This window comes from Lactuca saligna, chromosome 1 (assembly GCF_052625555.1).
Source record: "Lactuca saligna cultivar CGN05327 chromosome 1, ASM5262555v1, whole genome shotgun sequence".
Lineage (NCBI taxonomy): Eukaryota > Viridiplantae > Streptophyta > Magnoliopsida > Asterales > Asteraceae > Lactuca > Lactuca saligna.
In genome coordinates, this window is record NC_136417.1 from 57569614 (window position 1) to 57583882 (window position 14269).

General features: G+C 37.2%; 1 protein-coding gene across 1 annotated transcript; it reads left to right on the forward strand.

Moving 5' to 3' along the window:
• The first annotated feature begins 1152 nt into the window (after positions 1 to 1152).
• On the forward strand, positions 1153 to 1575 carry LOC145006721 (uncharacterized). The gene has a single exon (XM_078965782.1). It carries the CDS (start codon positions 1153 to 1155, stop codon positions 1573 to 1575), a length of 423 nt encoding a protein of 140 aa, XP_078821908.1.
• The last annotated feature ends 12694 nt before the right edge of the window (positions 1576 to 14269 follow it).

Consider the following 14269-nt stretch of genomic DNA (forward strand, 5'->3'; position numbering starts at 1 on the left):
ACAACTCTTCAACACCATAGCCGTAAATTCACAACATTTTGGCCCCCGCCAAGATATGAAGAGAGAAACTAAACAAAAAGTCAATGAAGTGGGAATATCAAAACTAGAGTCTCAAATCAAAGATCTAACCTCAGTTGTACAAAAGTTAGCGATGGGACAAACTCCACAAGTGATGGTTTGTGGAATATGTGCAACAATGGGACATCTTACGGATATGTGTGTCCCATTCTTCAAGAAGATGCGGAACATGTAAATGCCACAGGAGAGTTCCAAAACTACCACAACAAGTCATCCGGTTACCCAAATGCTTACAATTGAATATGGAAGCCGAATCCCAACATGAGCTACAACTTGAGACCATTGCCTCAAAATGCATTGGTTAGACCTTCCTATCCACCACCACAAACTCATTACCAACATCTACAACCACACTATCAACCCAAAATGCACCCTCCACATTATCATCAACAACCTCCTCAATCCCAACCAAGTAGTTCCGGAATGTCTCTGGAAGGAATTGTCAAATCCCTAGCCACTAGTACCTAACAATTCTAAAAAGAGACAAGGACTAGTATCTCCAACCTTGAAGCACAATTGGGAGATATAGTTACATCCATAAGCAAGTTAGAGTCCCATGGGAAATTGCCTTCTCAAACCGAAAAGAACCCAAATGTCAATGTGGTGACCTTGAGAAGTGGCAAAAAAACTAGGGAAAGTAGTTCAAAGAAGAAGCCAAGGGATGAAGAGGAAGAAATAGAAGTCATTCCTGTTGAAGAATCTATAGTCAAGAACGATGCACAAGCCAGAATCCCAAAGAAGACTACCCGTCTAGTGACTCCAATAGCCACTCAACCGCCATTCCCCTCCCGACTTGCAACTTCAAAGAAGAACATGGAGGAGAAAGATATTTTGGACACCTTCCGAAAGGTGGAATTAAACATTCCTTTACTCGATGCAATCAAACAAATTCCTAGATATGCAAAATTCTTGAAAGAGCTTTGCACCAACAAGAGAAAGTTGAAAGGAAATGAGAAAATCTCAATGAACGAAAATGCATCCGCGGTTTTACAAAGCAAGCTTCCACCTAAGTGTAAAGATCTGGAAATGTTTACGGTTCCTTGCAAGATATGAGATGTCACTTTTAGTAGTGCCATGCTTGACCTTGGTGCTTCTATTAATGTCATTCCCTATTCGGTGTATGAATCATTGAATGTTTGTCCTTTAAGTAAAATTGATGTCATAATCTCTCTTGTGGATAAATTAAGTGTCTTTCGTAGAGGTGTTTTGGAAGATGTCCTAGTACAAGTGAACAAATTGGTCTTCCCAGAAGATTTCTATGTGATTGATCTAGATGAACAAGTGTCCTCAAAGTCCGGTATAATTTTACTTGGGAGACCATTTTTGAAGACGGCTATAATGAAGATTGATGTGTATGCGGGAAGCTTAACGATGGAGTTTGATAGGGAAACAATAAGTTTCAATATCTCCGATGCTATGAGATATACTAGTGATGTTTCATCTTTATGTTTGATTCTTGTTGTTGAACCATTAACCCAAGAGTTGTTCGAGTTCTAATGGTGACATGTTGGAGATGATTTTAAGCAAAGGATTTGATTGTGGTAAATTAGGCAAGAAGTTAAAGCTCGACTCATTAGATCCGGAATTTGAAAGATTGGTCAACAATTTAGAGATCAAGAAAACCACTCAATTTAGTGTGAAGCAAATTGAATTAGCTCAAACTCACAAAAGATTGCCGCCCTCCCTTATTCAACCACTAGAATTGGAATCAAAGGTCCTTCCTCAACACTTGAAGTATGCTTACTTGGGAAACAACGAGACTCTTACAGTTATCATTTCAACTCACTTAACCGAATTTGAAGAAGAGAAACTCCTCAAGGTGTTGAAGGAACATAAAGAAGCAATGGGTTGGACGATTGTGGATATCAAAGGGTTGAGTCCCTCCACTTGTATGCACAAGATTTTTATGGAGGATGAATGCAAGCCGAGCCGGGACGCACAAAGAAGACTGAACCCGCCAATGATAGAAGTCGTCAAGAAAGAGATTTTGAAGCTCCTTGATGTGGGAATGATCTGTCCAATCTTGGATAGAAAATGGGTAAGCTCGATCCAAATTGTTCTGAAGAAGACGAGGATCATGGTGGTCAAGAACAACAAAGGTATGATGGTCCCCACCCGCGTGCAAAACGGGTGGAGAGTATGTATTGACTACCGCAAACTCAACGCAAGCACAAGAAAAAGATCACTTACCATTACCTTTCATTGACCAAATGTTAGAAAACTTGTTCGGGAAATCTCATTATTGTTATCTAGACGGGTACCCCGGTTTTCACCAAATCCCGGTGGCACCGGAAGACCAAGAAAATACAACCTTTACATTTCCATTTGACACTTTTGCATACCGGAAAATGCCATTAGGATTGTGTAATGCCATAGCCACTTTCCAACGTTGCATGGTTGGTATCTTTTCGGAATATGTTGAAAATATAATTGAAGTTTTCATGGACGATTTTACGGTATATGGAAACTCCTTTCAAGAGTGTTTGACCAATCTCACCAACATTTTGAAAAGATGTATTGAAACAAATTTGGTTTTAAACTTTGAAAAATGCCATTTTATGGTGAGTCAAGGTCTTATTTTGGGTCACATTGTGTCAAAGAAAGGAATTGATGTAGATAAGGCCAAGATTGATATTATTCAAAGCTTACCTTACCCAACTTGTGTTCGGGAATATCGTTCTTTTTTGGGCTATGCAGGTTTCTACCGGAGATTCATCAAGGACTTTTCAAAGATAACAAGACCAATGTGTCAACTCTTGCAAAAGGATGTTGATTTCGAGTTCAATGAGGTGTGCAAAGAAGCTTTCGACAAGCTCAAAGAGTTTTTTTTACATCTGCTCCCATCATGCAAGCACCAAATTGGGATCTCCCCTTTGAGATCATGTGTGATGCAAGCAACTATGCTATAGGCGCCATTTTGGGTCAAAAGAAAGGAAGAGCCTCCCATGTGATCTACTATGCATCGAGGAAACTAGACAATGCTCAAAGCAACTACTCTACCATGGAGAAGGAGCTATTGGCCATAATGTTCACTTTGGAGAATTTTAGGCAATATCTACTTGGCACCAAAATTATTGTGTATTCAGATCTCACAGCTCTCAAGTAATTAATTACAAAGAAAGATGCAAAGCCAAGACTCATCCAGTGGATTTTATTGTTACAAGAATTTGATTTGGAAATCCAGGACAAGAGTGGATGCGATAACCATGTTGCCAACCACCTAAGTCAGATCACTTCAAATGAAACTCCTCTCCTGTTGAGGACGAGTTTCCGGATGAGCATCTCTTTTCTCTTACTCAATCTACTCCTTGGTATGGTGATACCATTAAATTGGTGGTCACGAAAAGGTATCTCGACACATTCACACGTGCTCAAAAAGACAAATTAAAAAGTGATGCAAAATACTATGTGTTGGATGAACCTTATTTGTGGAAACATTATCCCGATCAAATCATTAGGTGATGTGTGCCCCAACAAGAACATCAATCCATTTTACAAATTTTTCATGAATTTTCTTGCGGGGGACACTTTGGACCTAGCTGGACTTTGAGAAAGTTCCTTGAGTGTGGACTATTTTGGCCAACCATGTCACGCGATTGTTAATTTTTTTGCAAAAGTTGTGAACGGTGCCAACGGACGGGGAACATTTCACAAAAGAGCCAAATGCCATAAAATCCAATCACTGTTTGTGAAAATTTTGATGTGTGGGGGATTGAATTTATGGGTCCATTTCTCGTCTCATTTGGAAACGTTTATATCTTGCTCACAATTGACTATGTTTCTAAATAGGTTGAGACCAAATCCACATGATCGGATGATGCCAAATCGGTTATCGACTTTTTAAAATCTAATGTATTTGTGAGATTTGGTGTACCTAGGGCTTTGATTGGTGATCGAGGGATGAATTTTTGTAATAAGATGATAGAGGCCTTGCTAAAATAGTTCAACGTGACCCATCGTGTCTCTACCACCTACCGCCCTCAAATGAATGGTCAAGCGGAGGTTTCAAATCGTGAAGTGAAGAGTATTCTTGAGAAAACTATGAACCCGACAAGAATGGATTGGAGTTCGATGCTTGATGATGCCTTCTGGGCCTATCGGACCGCTTACAAGACCCCAATAGGAATGTCTCTATTTTGATTGGTTTTTGGAAAACCATGTCATCTTCTCGTGGAATTGGAATACCGTGCATTTTGGGCAGTCAAGCAATGCAACTTCAACATTGATGAGACGGGAAGGAATAGGAAGATTCACCTTCAAGAGTTGGAAGAATGAGAAATGAATCTTATGAAAACTCGAGAATTTACAAGGAGAAAAGGAAGCTTTTCATTGACAAGTCCATTACTCGTAAGCATTTTGAGCCGGGACATAGGGTTTTGCTTTACCACTCGCGATTGAAATTATTTCCCGGAATATTGAGGTCAAGATGGATAGGTCCATTTGTTGTGCTAAAAGTCTTTGAGCACGGAGCGGTTGAGATCCAAAGTGAAGAAATAGGACAAATCTTTAAAGTTAATGGGCATCGTTTGAAACCTTTCTATAAAGGTTTTAATGTAAATGTCCTAGATGTCATCCAAATGGATGCCCCGAAATACTGAAATCGAAAGGGAAGGATGTCTCACCAAAGACATTAAAGTCGGGCATTTTTAGAAAGCTTCTAGTTTTCACCTTTTCTAATTCCGAATAAATGTCTTAGATAGATCCTTTTTGCACTTAACATTTCTTCTTCTTCCTTCTTGCAGTAAAAGAGTGTTGGATTTTAAGGCTCGATATTCGTTTTGGTCCAAGGGCGAAAACTGAGAAAATTGCAACATGATACACGCGGATCGCGTGTACTCAGAAGCTTGTCCGCGTTAATAAACAAATGGTACGCGTGTTATCCCCAAAAATGTTTGTGTCCATCTTCAAATTCAGAAGGGTTTCAGAACAATTCACGTGGACCACGTGTACTCCTAGGTCCGTCTGCATAGGTTATTAAAACGGAATGCATATGCTCCGTAGAATCGTCCGCGTGTAAGGAAGGCAAACAAAAGTTTTATAGGGTTATCCATGCGTACCGTGTGTACGCGAAGACGCGTTCGCATGACATGTTAACTTTTGTTGACTCGCTTTTGACCATGTTTGACTGCAACTTAAACCTAATAGAAGCCTTGATTCGGCCCTCTTCTTCCTCACTTTTTCTACTTCTCTTCCCTAAACTCCATTAAAACAACCTCCATCTCCATCACTAAAACTCGATTTCCCATCAAACCGCTGGTCGGAATTACATGAAACCACCACCATTCTCTCCTATTTTTCGAGCTCTACAAATCCCACCCAAAATCCGGTCCAATCCGCTGCTGCAATTCCGGGTACCACCACCACCATCTCACCACTTTCCAGCCGTTTTCTGGCTAACTTCGGTCACCTCTCGCGATTCCAAGACCACCATTGTGCTCCTCTTGGTCAAGGATACAAACCCCACCAAAACTATCTCTCAAAGCTCATCGGAATCTCAAGCTGTTGCCGGATTTCTCGGGTTTTGCGGTAAAGTTTTTCTCATGGGATATTGAACAATGCTTAAAGCTTGGGGTGGAGTGTTAGAAGATTTTCAAATCCTGAATTTTCGTGCGCAAATTTTCAACTTTAAAAAAGATGGGTACATTCTTTCCTTGACTTTAATTGACCAATATGCATGTTTTAGAACAACAATTTATATGGTATTGCATCTATTGAGTCTAGGAAACGTTTCTTGCATTGCTTGTTAGATTGTTATAGAAGTCCATAGGGAGTTGATTGGTGAATTGAATTGAAATATCATTTGTTGGGATTGTGGTTCGTGTAGTTGTTATTTTTCTTGCAGGTAGATCATGTCCACATCTAGGAAACGCTCGGGTGCCGCCCGAGATAAGCCCCTCACTTCAGCTCGAAATGCGGACCCAACCATTCCAAAGTTTTGGGACGCAAAGGAAACTGAAAACTATGACCGAAGTTTTCCTAGAAAGGTTGCCTCAACCAAAGTTTTGTGCAAACCCACACTCACCTCATTAGGGGTTCTTGAGGTGGTCACCCAGTTGTTCTGTAACACAGGGTGGGTAAACCTTCTCAATTTCATGGCACACACTTACAAGTTCCCTAATAGAGAGTTCCTTGCTGACTGCGGGCTTGATAGCGAAAAGAAAAAAGCCGCATTCCAACTTCTGGGGGACCGGGTGTATATTGATTTTACAACAATAAATGACATCTTGGGCTTACCTTCCTTGAATACATTCCAAAGTTTCGACCCGATGCTTGCCGAATTCAACCACGGAACTTTTTGGACGTAAATCACTGAAGGGATCTTTTCATGTGCCGGGCGCGACAAGGCAACCTCCATCATTCACCCGTGGCTCTTTATTTCCCATCGTATCTTAGTGTGCACCGTTTTTACCCGTAAAGAAGCAGGCCAAGTCATGAAAATGGAGCACTTTTTCCTTTGGTGCATGACACGACGTGAGAACCCACCAATCCCGGACTTTGCTTCGTTATTTTTCTATAAATGAGCACTCATGAGAACCAAAGCGTCCGGTGATATTTGCATTGGTGGATTTGTCACCCTTTAGCTTGCGGTCTTGACATCGAGCTGCCAGACGATTACGGACCTGTTGAAAACAAAACTCTTTTGGATGAGCATGCTCTCACAAACATGCACCACATCCGTCGCAGTAAAAGGAGGAATTTTACATGGTATTGTCCTCAGGGGGTTGGATATCTTATTCTCCTCGACCCTCGAGTCTCCAACTTCGCCTCCCACGATCGCACTCAGTGGAGGCTCGCGAGGACAATCACTCAATCAATCAATAAGGATGCGCTCCGGGCTCAAGATGATGTCGACATGCATGCGGATGAAGAGTCCGACAATATGCACACCCATGGTCCACAACAAGCCCAACCCCAAGCACCTCCCGAATATTTCCTGCTTCACCCAATTTTGCGGAACGGTTCGAGACTCTTTATGTCTCCAACCAAATCATGTCCCAACAGATGCACCATATGTGGGGGTGGCACCAATCACAAAACCATTTCGAGAACGTCCCACTTCCTCCTCTCTATCCATATCCTCCACCCACCCGTGCCTCTTTATTTCCCATCGTATCTTAGTGTACATCGTTTTTGCCCGTAAAGAAGCAGACCAAGTTATGAAAATGGAGCACTTTTTCCTTTGGTGCATGACACGACGTGAGAACCCACCAATCCCGGACTTTGCTTCGTTCTTTTTCTATAAATGAGCACTTATGAGAACCAAAGCGTCTGGTGATATTTGCATTAGTGGATTTGTCACCCTTTACAATGCGGTCTTGACATCGAGCTCCTAGACGATTACGAACCCGTTGACAACAAAACTCTTTTGGATGAGCGTGCTCTCACAAACATGCACTACATCCGTCGCAGTAAAAGGAGAAATTTTACATGGTATTGTCCTCAGGGGGTTGGATATCTTATTCTCCTCGACCCTGGAGTCTCCAACTTCGCCTCCCACGATCGCACTCAGTGGAGGCTCGCGAGGACAATCACTCACTCAATCAATAAGGATGCGCTCCAGGCTCAAGATGATGTCGACATGCATGTGGATGAAGAGTCCGACGATTAGCCCACCCATGGTCCACAGCAAGCCCAACCCAAGCACCTCCCGGATATTTCATGCTTCACCCAATTTTGCAGAACGGTTCGAGACTCTTTGTGTCTCCAACCAAATCATGTCCTAACAGATGCACCATATGTGGGGGTGGCATCAATCACAAAACCATTTCGGGAACGTCCCATTTCCTTGAAAGACATAAGTATTCATGCATTTTTGTTATCTGTTTATTCTCATCTTCAAGCATCTTTACTTGAAAGACACGACACACCTTAAATACAATTCTTTTGGAAACTCACATAACAAATAAGAATCGCTCTTGGGGACTTTCAGTTGTTGCTTCTTCTTTTATATATACGCGGGGAGAGAGTACAAGCAGTTATGCATATGAACCGACAGATGTCACGTGTGGCATAAGTAGGGGGACAACTTAGCCCCGTGCCGACTAGTCCCTCACCTGAATTTTCCTCACAAGCCATAATCAAACCCCAAAGAAAGGAATAAAAACCAGATTGTGCTATTTTGAGATCTTTAGTGTCTAACTGCTACAATTCACATCATATCCCATTACTTTATGATTTAGACATATTTTTCCCACTTGATTTCGAATTAGCCTTAGTGTAGTTGTGCTCGTTTGACCTCTTGTTTGGATTAGACTGAGATTATGTTTATAGTTGTATATAGTTTTGTATTTTTTATTTTCAGGCTATACTTGTAAAACTCCTGTGGTAAACAAAGAGAGAGAGAGAGAGAGAGAGAGAACTACCCTCCTTTTTCCAGTTTTGTTTTGTTTTGTGAGTCAAAAGTAAATTGTTTAAAAAGTGTCGTTCGAAATTTTTTTTGCATCAATTTACCCAAAAAAATTTCAATACAGTCTAGTGTTTAGTTTGTATGCGTGAAATACCGTATATATCCAAGTTGTTTGGAGAAGTCAAATTTTGGATCTTTAGTGAAATTTGAACCTTATGTTTGTTGGTTCTAGTCTTTAGAAGTCTATTAAAAAAGTTTTGAAAAGTTGGATATTATCGCAATCATAAGATGTGAATGTAGTTACATATTTTTGGTGTTTTCCTCGTTATGTCTTAAGTAATTGTTTTTGTAACAGTGTCGTTGGGGTTTTGTTTTCCATAAAAAAATAAAAAAAAATAAACAAAAAGAAGAAAAGGCCTAGCCACGGAGTTATATCCATTTTATTGCTTTTGTAGATGTTTAGCCTTTTTTGGATTTTAGGTCATGTAATTTGTTTCTAGTTGATGTTTTTCTAGTTGGATTTCATCTTTTGTTGGCAACTACGATGACACCCTCTACTCACCGCGTGCTCAACTCTTCGCTCTACATGAACCTTATTTTGGTGGAAGCACTTACTCTTCTAGATGATTGTAGTTTGCCAACTTTTGTACATAGCTCATTCCTTGCCATTTTTGGCCTGAGTTATCTTTTTCTAGGTTTTATTTCTTAGCGTGGGGTTGAAGTTGTGAGGAGTGAGGAACATTCTAACTGAGGGACACTTTCTTATGGCTAGTGGGCTAGATCGGACCACGAAACAATGTCACATAAACCATACTAGTGAAGTATGCATGCTCGTTTTGCATCTTGATCAACATGTATCCCTTGCTAGAAAGGTAACAAAGGCTCGTCCCGTAAAACAATTCTTATCCCTAAAAATGGATTATATGTCTTTATTTTAAGGGCGTGTCGTGAATTTCCACCTAAGATGTTCATTCTTTTTTCTTTATAGGATAGTTCATCTTCATTTTAGCCTTATCTTACTTGAGGACAAGTAAGGTTCAAGCTTGGGGTGATTTGATAGTTTTGTTTTTATTACTTCTTTTCATAGTGTATTTTTAGTTAAAACCATCTCATTTTAGTTAATCTTCATGCATATATTTTTTTTGTTACTTTTCTTCTTTACCGGGTGCTTTCCAGTCTTTTGAGCTTATTTTGCAGGATTTACTAAAGATTATTCATTACTGGAGGTATGGAAGGAGTACGGGACAATTGGAGGCTTGTGGATTGCTTGTGAACTTGAGGTGGTGCAATTGGGCTCGATATTAATATAAGCAAGAAACGTGTTGGACCTAATCTTTGGACAAGGACTCGAGCTACAGAAGATTGAAGGAGCGTTGGAGCATTATTGGAGGCTTAGGAATAACGCAATTGGGCTACCAAGAGTTGTGCATGTGGGCTGGAGCATAAATTAGAAGATTGGGCTGGATTGTATTTTTAATAGCCTAAGGCATGCCATCAGTGAGACCCACGCAGTCTGCGTGGATCCATATGCGGTCCACGTGAATAGTGTTGAAGTGAACCCGGGTTTTGACTTGTTGACTCTATTTGTCGAAGGTTGGTGGGTAGCTTTTGGGGACTTTTTGAATCCGGAAATAAAGCCTTTTTGCTAGAGGTTTGAAGCACTTTACACAATAATCTCTTGAAAAAAAAACTACTCTTTTTCTCTCAAGAACATTGGGTAAGAAGTTGAAGAATTTGAAGATTTGCGTTATTTCTTTCCATCTTGCACTTAGAACAATGTTTGGTATTTCTAAACTTTCTTGTATTTCTTTTATTTTGACCATGCTTGGCTAGATTTTCACTTGGTTGATTAGGGTTTAATCCCATGGATGATTGGTTGTTTTGAAGACTATTATTACCTTGTGTTTGAAGTTTATGGAAATGTTTTCTATTTAAACTTCTTGTTATGTTTATTTATCTTTGATCTTGAGCTTGGATGAATGAACATATATATTTTTGTTGATCAATTTCTTGGGTAAGTAATGGACTTTGAGGTTGGTAAGCAACAAATGGTTTATATGTTTGTTTTCATTTCATTTAAACCATGAGAATGTTTCCTCCATAATGATAATGTAAGCATTTGATTATCTTATGGATTTGGTAACTCTTAGAACTCAAAGCTAATTGATTTTGACAAGATTATATGCTTCATTGATTTTGTGACTATAATTAGGGGAATGTGTTAGAGATCCTCTAACCATTTTAATATCTAAGAAGAGTTGAGGTAATTTGTGCTTATGAATTGCTATAGCCAAGTTAAACCAATTCACAAGTGTTGTTCCATTTGGTCGAATGATAAGTCAATCATATCATCCATGTGGTGTATCCCAAAATCAACCAATTTCATTTCATTGAATTCAATCAAATCTTTTACTTGTTTACTTGTCATATTTACATTCTAGTTAGTTTTAATTTTGTCAAACAATAAAAAAGAATTAACCCCTATTTTACTTTTACTATTGTTTTACAAGTACTTGAACAAGTGATTTACATAGAGATTTAAATTGAATCAATCTCCATGGATACGATCAATTTACCACTATACATTGTTTAAGTGTAAAAGATTTAGGGTTATTAATTTTGTTGGCCTCGACAACCACCAATGACAGGTATTACAAGCCCTCCCCCCCCAAAAAAAAAAAATTATGTCATCGGAATGTCGGTAAGTAAGGGTGTATCAACTAAATCTCTTTTCTATATGAAATACCCGTAAGTATTTTAAATTAATATTTCTCTTAAATATTCTAGAACAACTCATTTGTCATACTTTCAAACCATAATTACTCTTTCTTGTCAACTTATCATATGTTTCTCGTTAAAGATGTTATTCAAAATTTTAATACAAAATGACTCAACATCATATCTCGTTTCTCTTTTTAACGAAAAACTCATCTTCTTCCGGTATTCAAAATTTTATTTTCACTCTTATTTTTTCACGCATCTTCTTAGTGTAAATAGCTAACATATTTTTCATATGTTTAGACATTTCTTGCGTGTTTGATTAGCTATCTTTTTTATTTAACTATTTTGTAATGATCAATTTGAATTTTTAAGGAAAATTGTACGACCATTACAAATCGACACTCCTTTTAATCATTAACATTTTTCTCAATTATCAAGGTCAATCAATATTCACGCTATTATTCGAAATATTAATGATGTTATTCTCAACCGATAATAGTTCATGTATTATCATTCAAAGTCAACTATTTCTCTTAGCATTTTCTCAATTATTATATGGTACTCGACTTGAAGCTCATTTCTAATCTATGAGTGTATTACTAATTATTAAACATGTTTAGAAATTTGTTAAGTCTATCACATAATGAATATCGATTAAGCACTTCACATATTGATCCATGATGAATCACATATCAACTGCTATTATTCACTTCTCAATAGTTCTACTATTTCTCATAGTACTCACATTAATCTTGTTATCCCCTACAGTAGTTACAATGTAGATAATTCACTTGAATATATATATATATATATATATATATATATATATATATATATATATATATATATATATATATATAATCACCTAAATCACTTGGATTAATCACTCAAATTATTCTAACTAATGATATATTGTTCAATTTAATTTCTTATATAACTAGGTCAATATCTCAGATCATTCACTCCAATTAATTACAATAATCAATTACTCCGATCAATATCAATTATTCTGATTAATTTCAATCACTCATATCAATATCAATCATTCATATATATATATATATATATATATATATATATATATATATATATATATATATATATATATATATATATCTTTGATCACTTTAAATCACTAAGTTGAATCACTTAAATTACTCCTATTAATCAACCACTCAAATCAATCGTTTTGTTCAATCTCACTCAATCACTCAGATTATTAACTCAATTCAACCTAATCAATTACTCGAATTATTTACTCAAATTATTAATTGATCATTTTAACTAATCATTCTCTAGAACCTTTTTCATATACAATTATGAAATTGTTTCTCTCATATGTTTACAATTTCACAGATCAATTTCAATCACTTCAATAAACATTATTGTTGTAGTTGCTAGGTGTACACATCATGATTGTTCATAACATTAGATTAGATAGATAGTCAAATATTTGATTCTACCCAAAGCCTACAACCAAAAAACAAACATGAAATAGGGTTGAATCAAATATTCTCAGGCTATAAAATCCTAGTATAGTTAATCTATTCAGATACTCATAAATTACGTGGATTGGTTACTCTTGGTTATTTGAATTAATTACTCGAACTATTCATATTGGTTACTTAGATCAATTATTCTACTTAGTCACTTAAATTTATCACTCTTATTTCTCAACTTCATTAAATCAATTACTCAAGTTAATATTATTCACTCAAATTCATAGATTACTTAAATCAATTTCTCATAGTAATCACTTTTAACTAACATTAACCATTCATATAAATTTCTTGAATCACTTAAATCAATATCATCTATTTATATTGATTACTCGAATAAACATCATCTAGTCATATTAATTATTCAAATTAATTATAAGAGATCTCATATTGGGATTAGGCCTCGTCACCTCTCAGAGACTCAATCACAAATATTGTCTTCATGAGTAAATCCAATAACCTCTCATGGGTCTAACATGTAAGTCTTAATCGTCTACCTCAAATTATCTAATTCCCTCTCATAGATCAACCATGTAAGTCTATCAACCGTCTACATGAAATGATCTAATCGCCTCTCATAGATCAATCATGTAAGTCTATCAATCGTCTACATGAAATGATCATGTAAGTCTATGATCTCAATCAAAATTCACACTTATTTCGATCTTTTACACAATGAGATCCAATCACCTCCCATGGATCCATTATGTCAATCTCATGATTTCAATCCAACGTTCTCATTATATTTTCTCACATTATCTTTACTTAGAAGTTATATCACTATTTTAATTCATAGATGCATAGTATATATAGTCTTGGCATTTATTTTCTTAATACTACTCAATTTATATCTATATGGACTCTAACTCATTTTCCAATTAGCACTACATCGTAACAAGTTTCTTGTCATGTCGTAGTCTCCTTTTCCCATTCTTTGTTATCACGACGTAGTATTATCTTTGCCATGTCATGGTCCATCATCCTAAATAGTCATATAACACTCTACTTTTTGTTCACATCATGGAAAACACATCGCGTTGCGGCTACCCTAAGTACACTAACTTTATCTATTTACCCTCATAATCACGTCGTGACTTGATCTTATTCACATCGTGATGATCTAATCGTCACGTCGTGATCAATTTCCCTTCACATTGTGACTAGCAAAGTAAATTGCTAAATTTCTATCCAACTGCATCGAGCGTCTCAGATCACTATGCCGCACATCACTGGTCGCCACACTACGTATTTCACCATGGATCTCGCAATCACATTCTGTAACTCTCCCCGCAAAGCGTCATAATATAATTTATAGGCAAATAGTTATATATTTATTTATCTCAAAATTTACAAAGTATCAAATATTATATCTAACTCATAGTTATCATATCAGATCAATTAGCATTTATACTCTATGGTTTAAGATTAGGAATCTACTATAAGAACTTAATTAACTTTAACCACGACTCTCATACCAACTTGTAACACCCAAGATCTCATACCAAGTACACCCCAAAAAAATTCATTTATCATCTAAAAGTTTACAATAGATTTGGTGTACATTAGTACTTTGGAATACAAGTAGTTATCACAAGGATCATACTGACCTCAAGTATAGGATTGA

What these genes read in the sequence shown, in the direction of transcription:
- LOC145006721 (XM_078965782.1), top strand. Translation starts at nt 1,153, where the DNA reads ATGCTTGACCTTGGTGCTTCTATTAATGTCATTCCCTATTCGGTGTAT.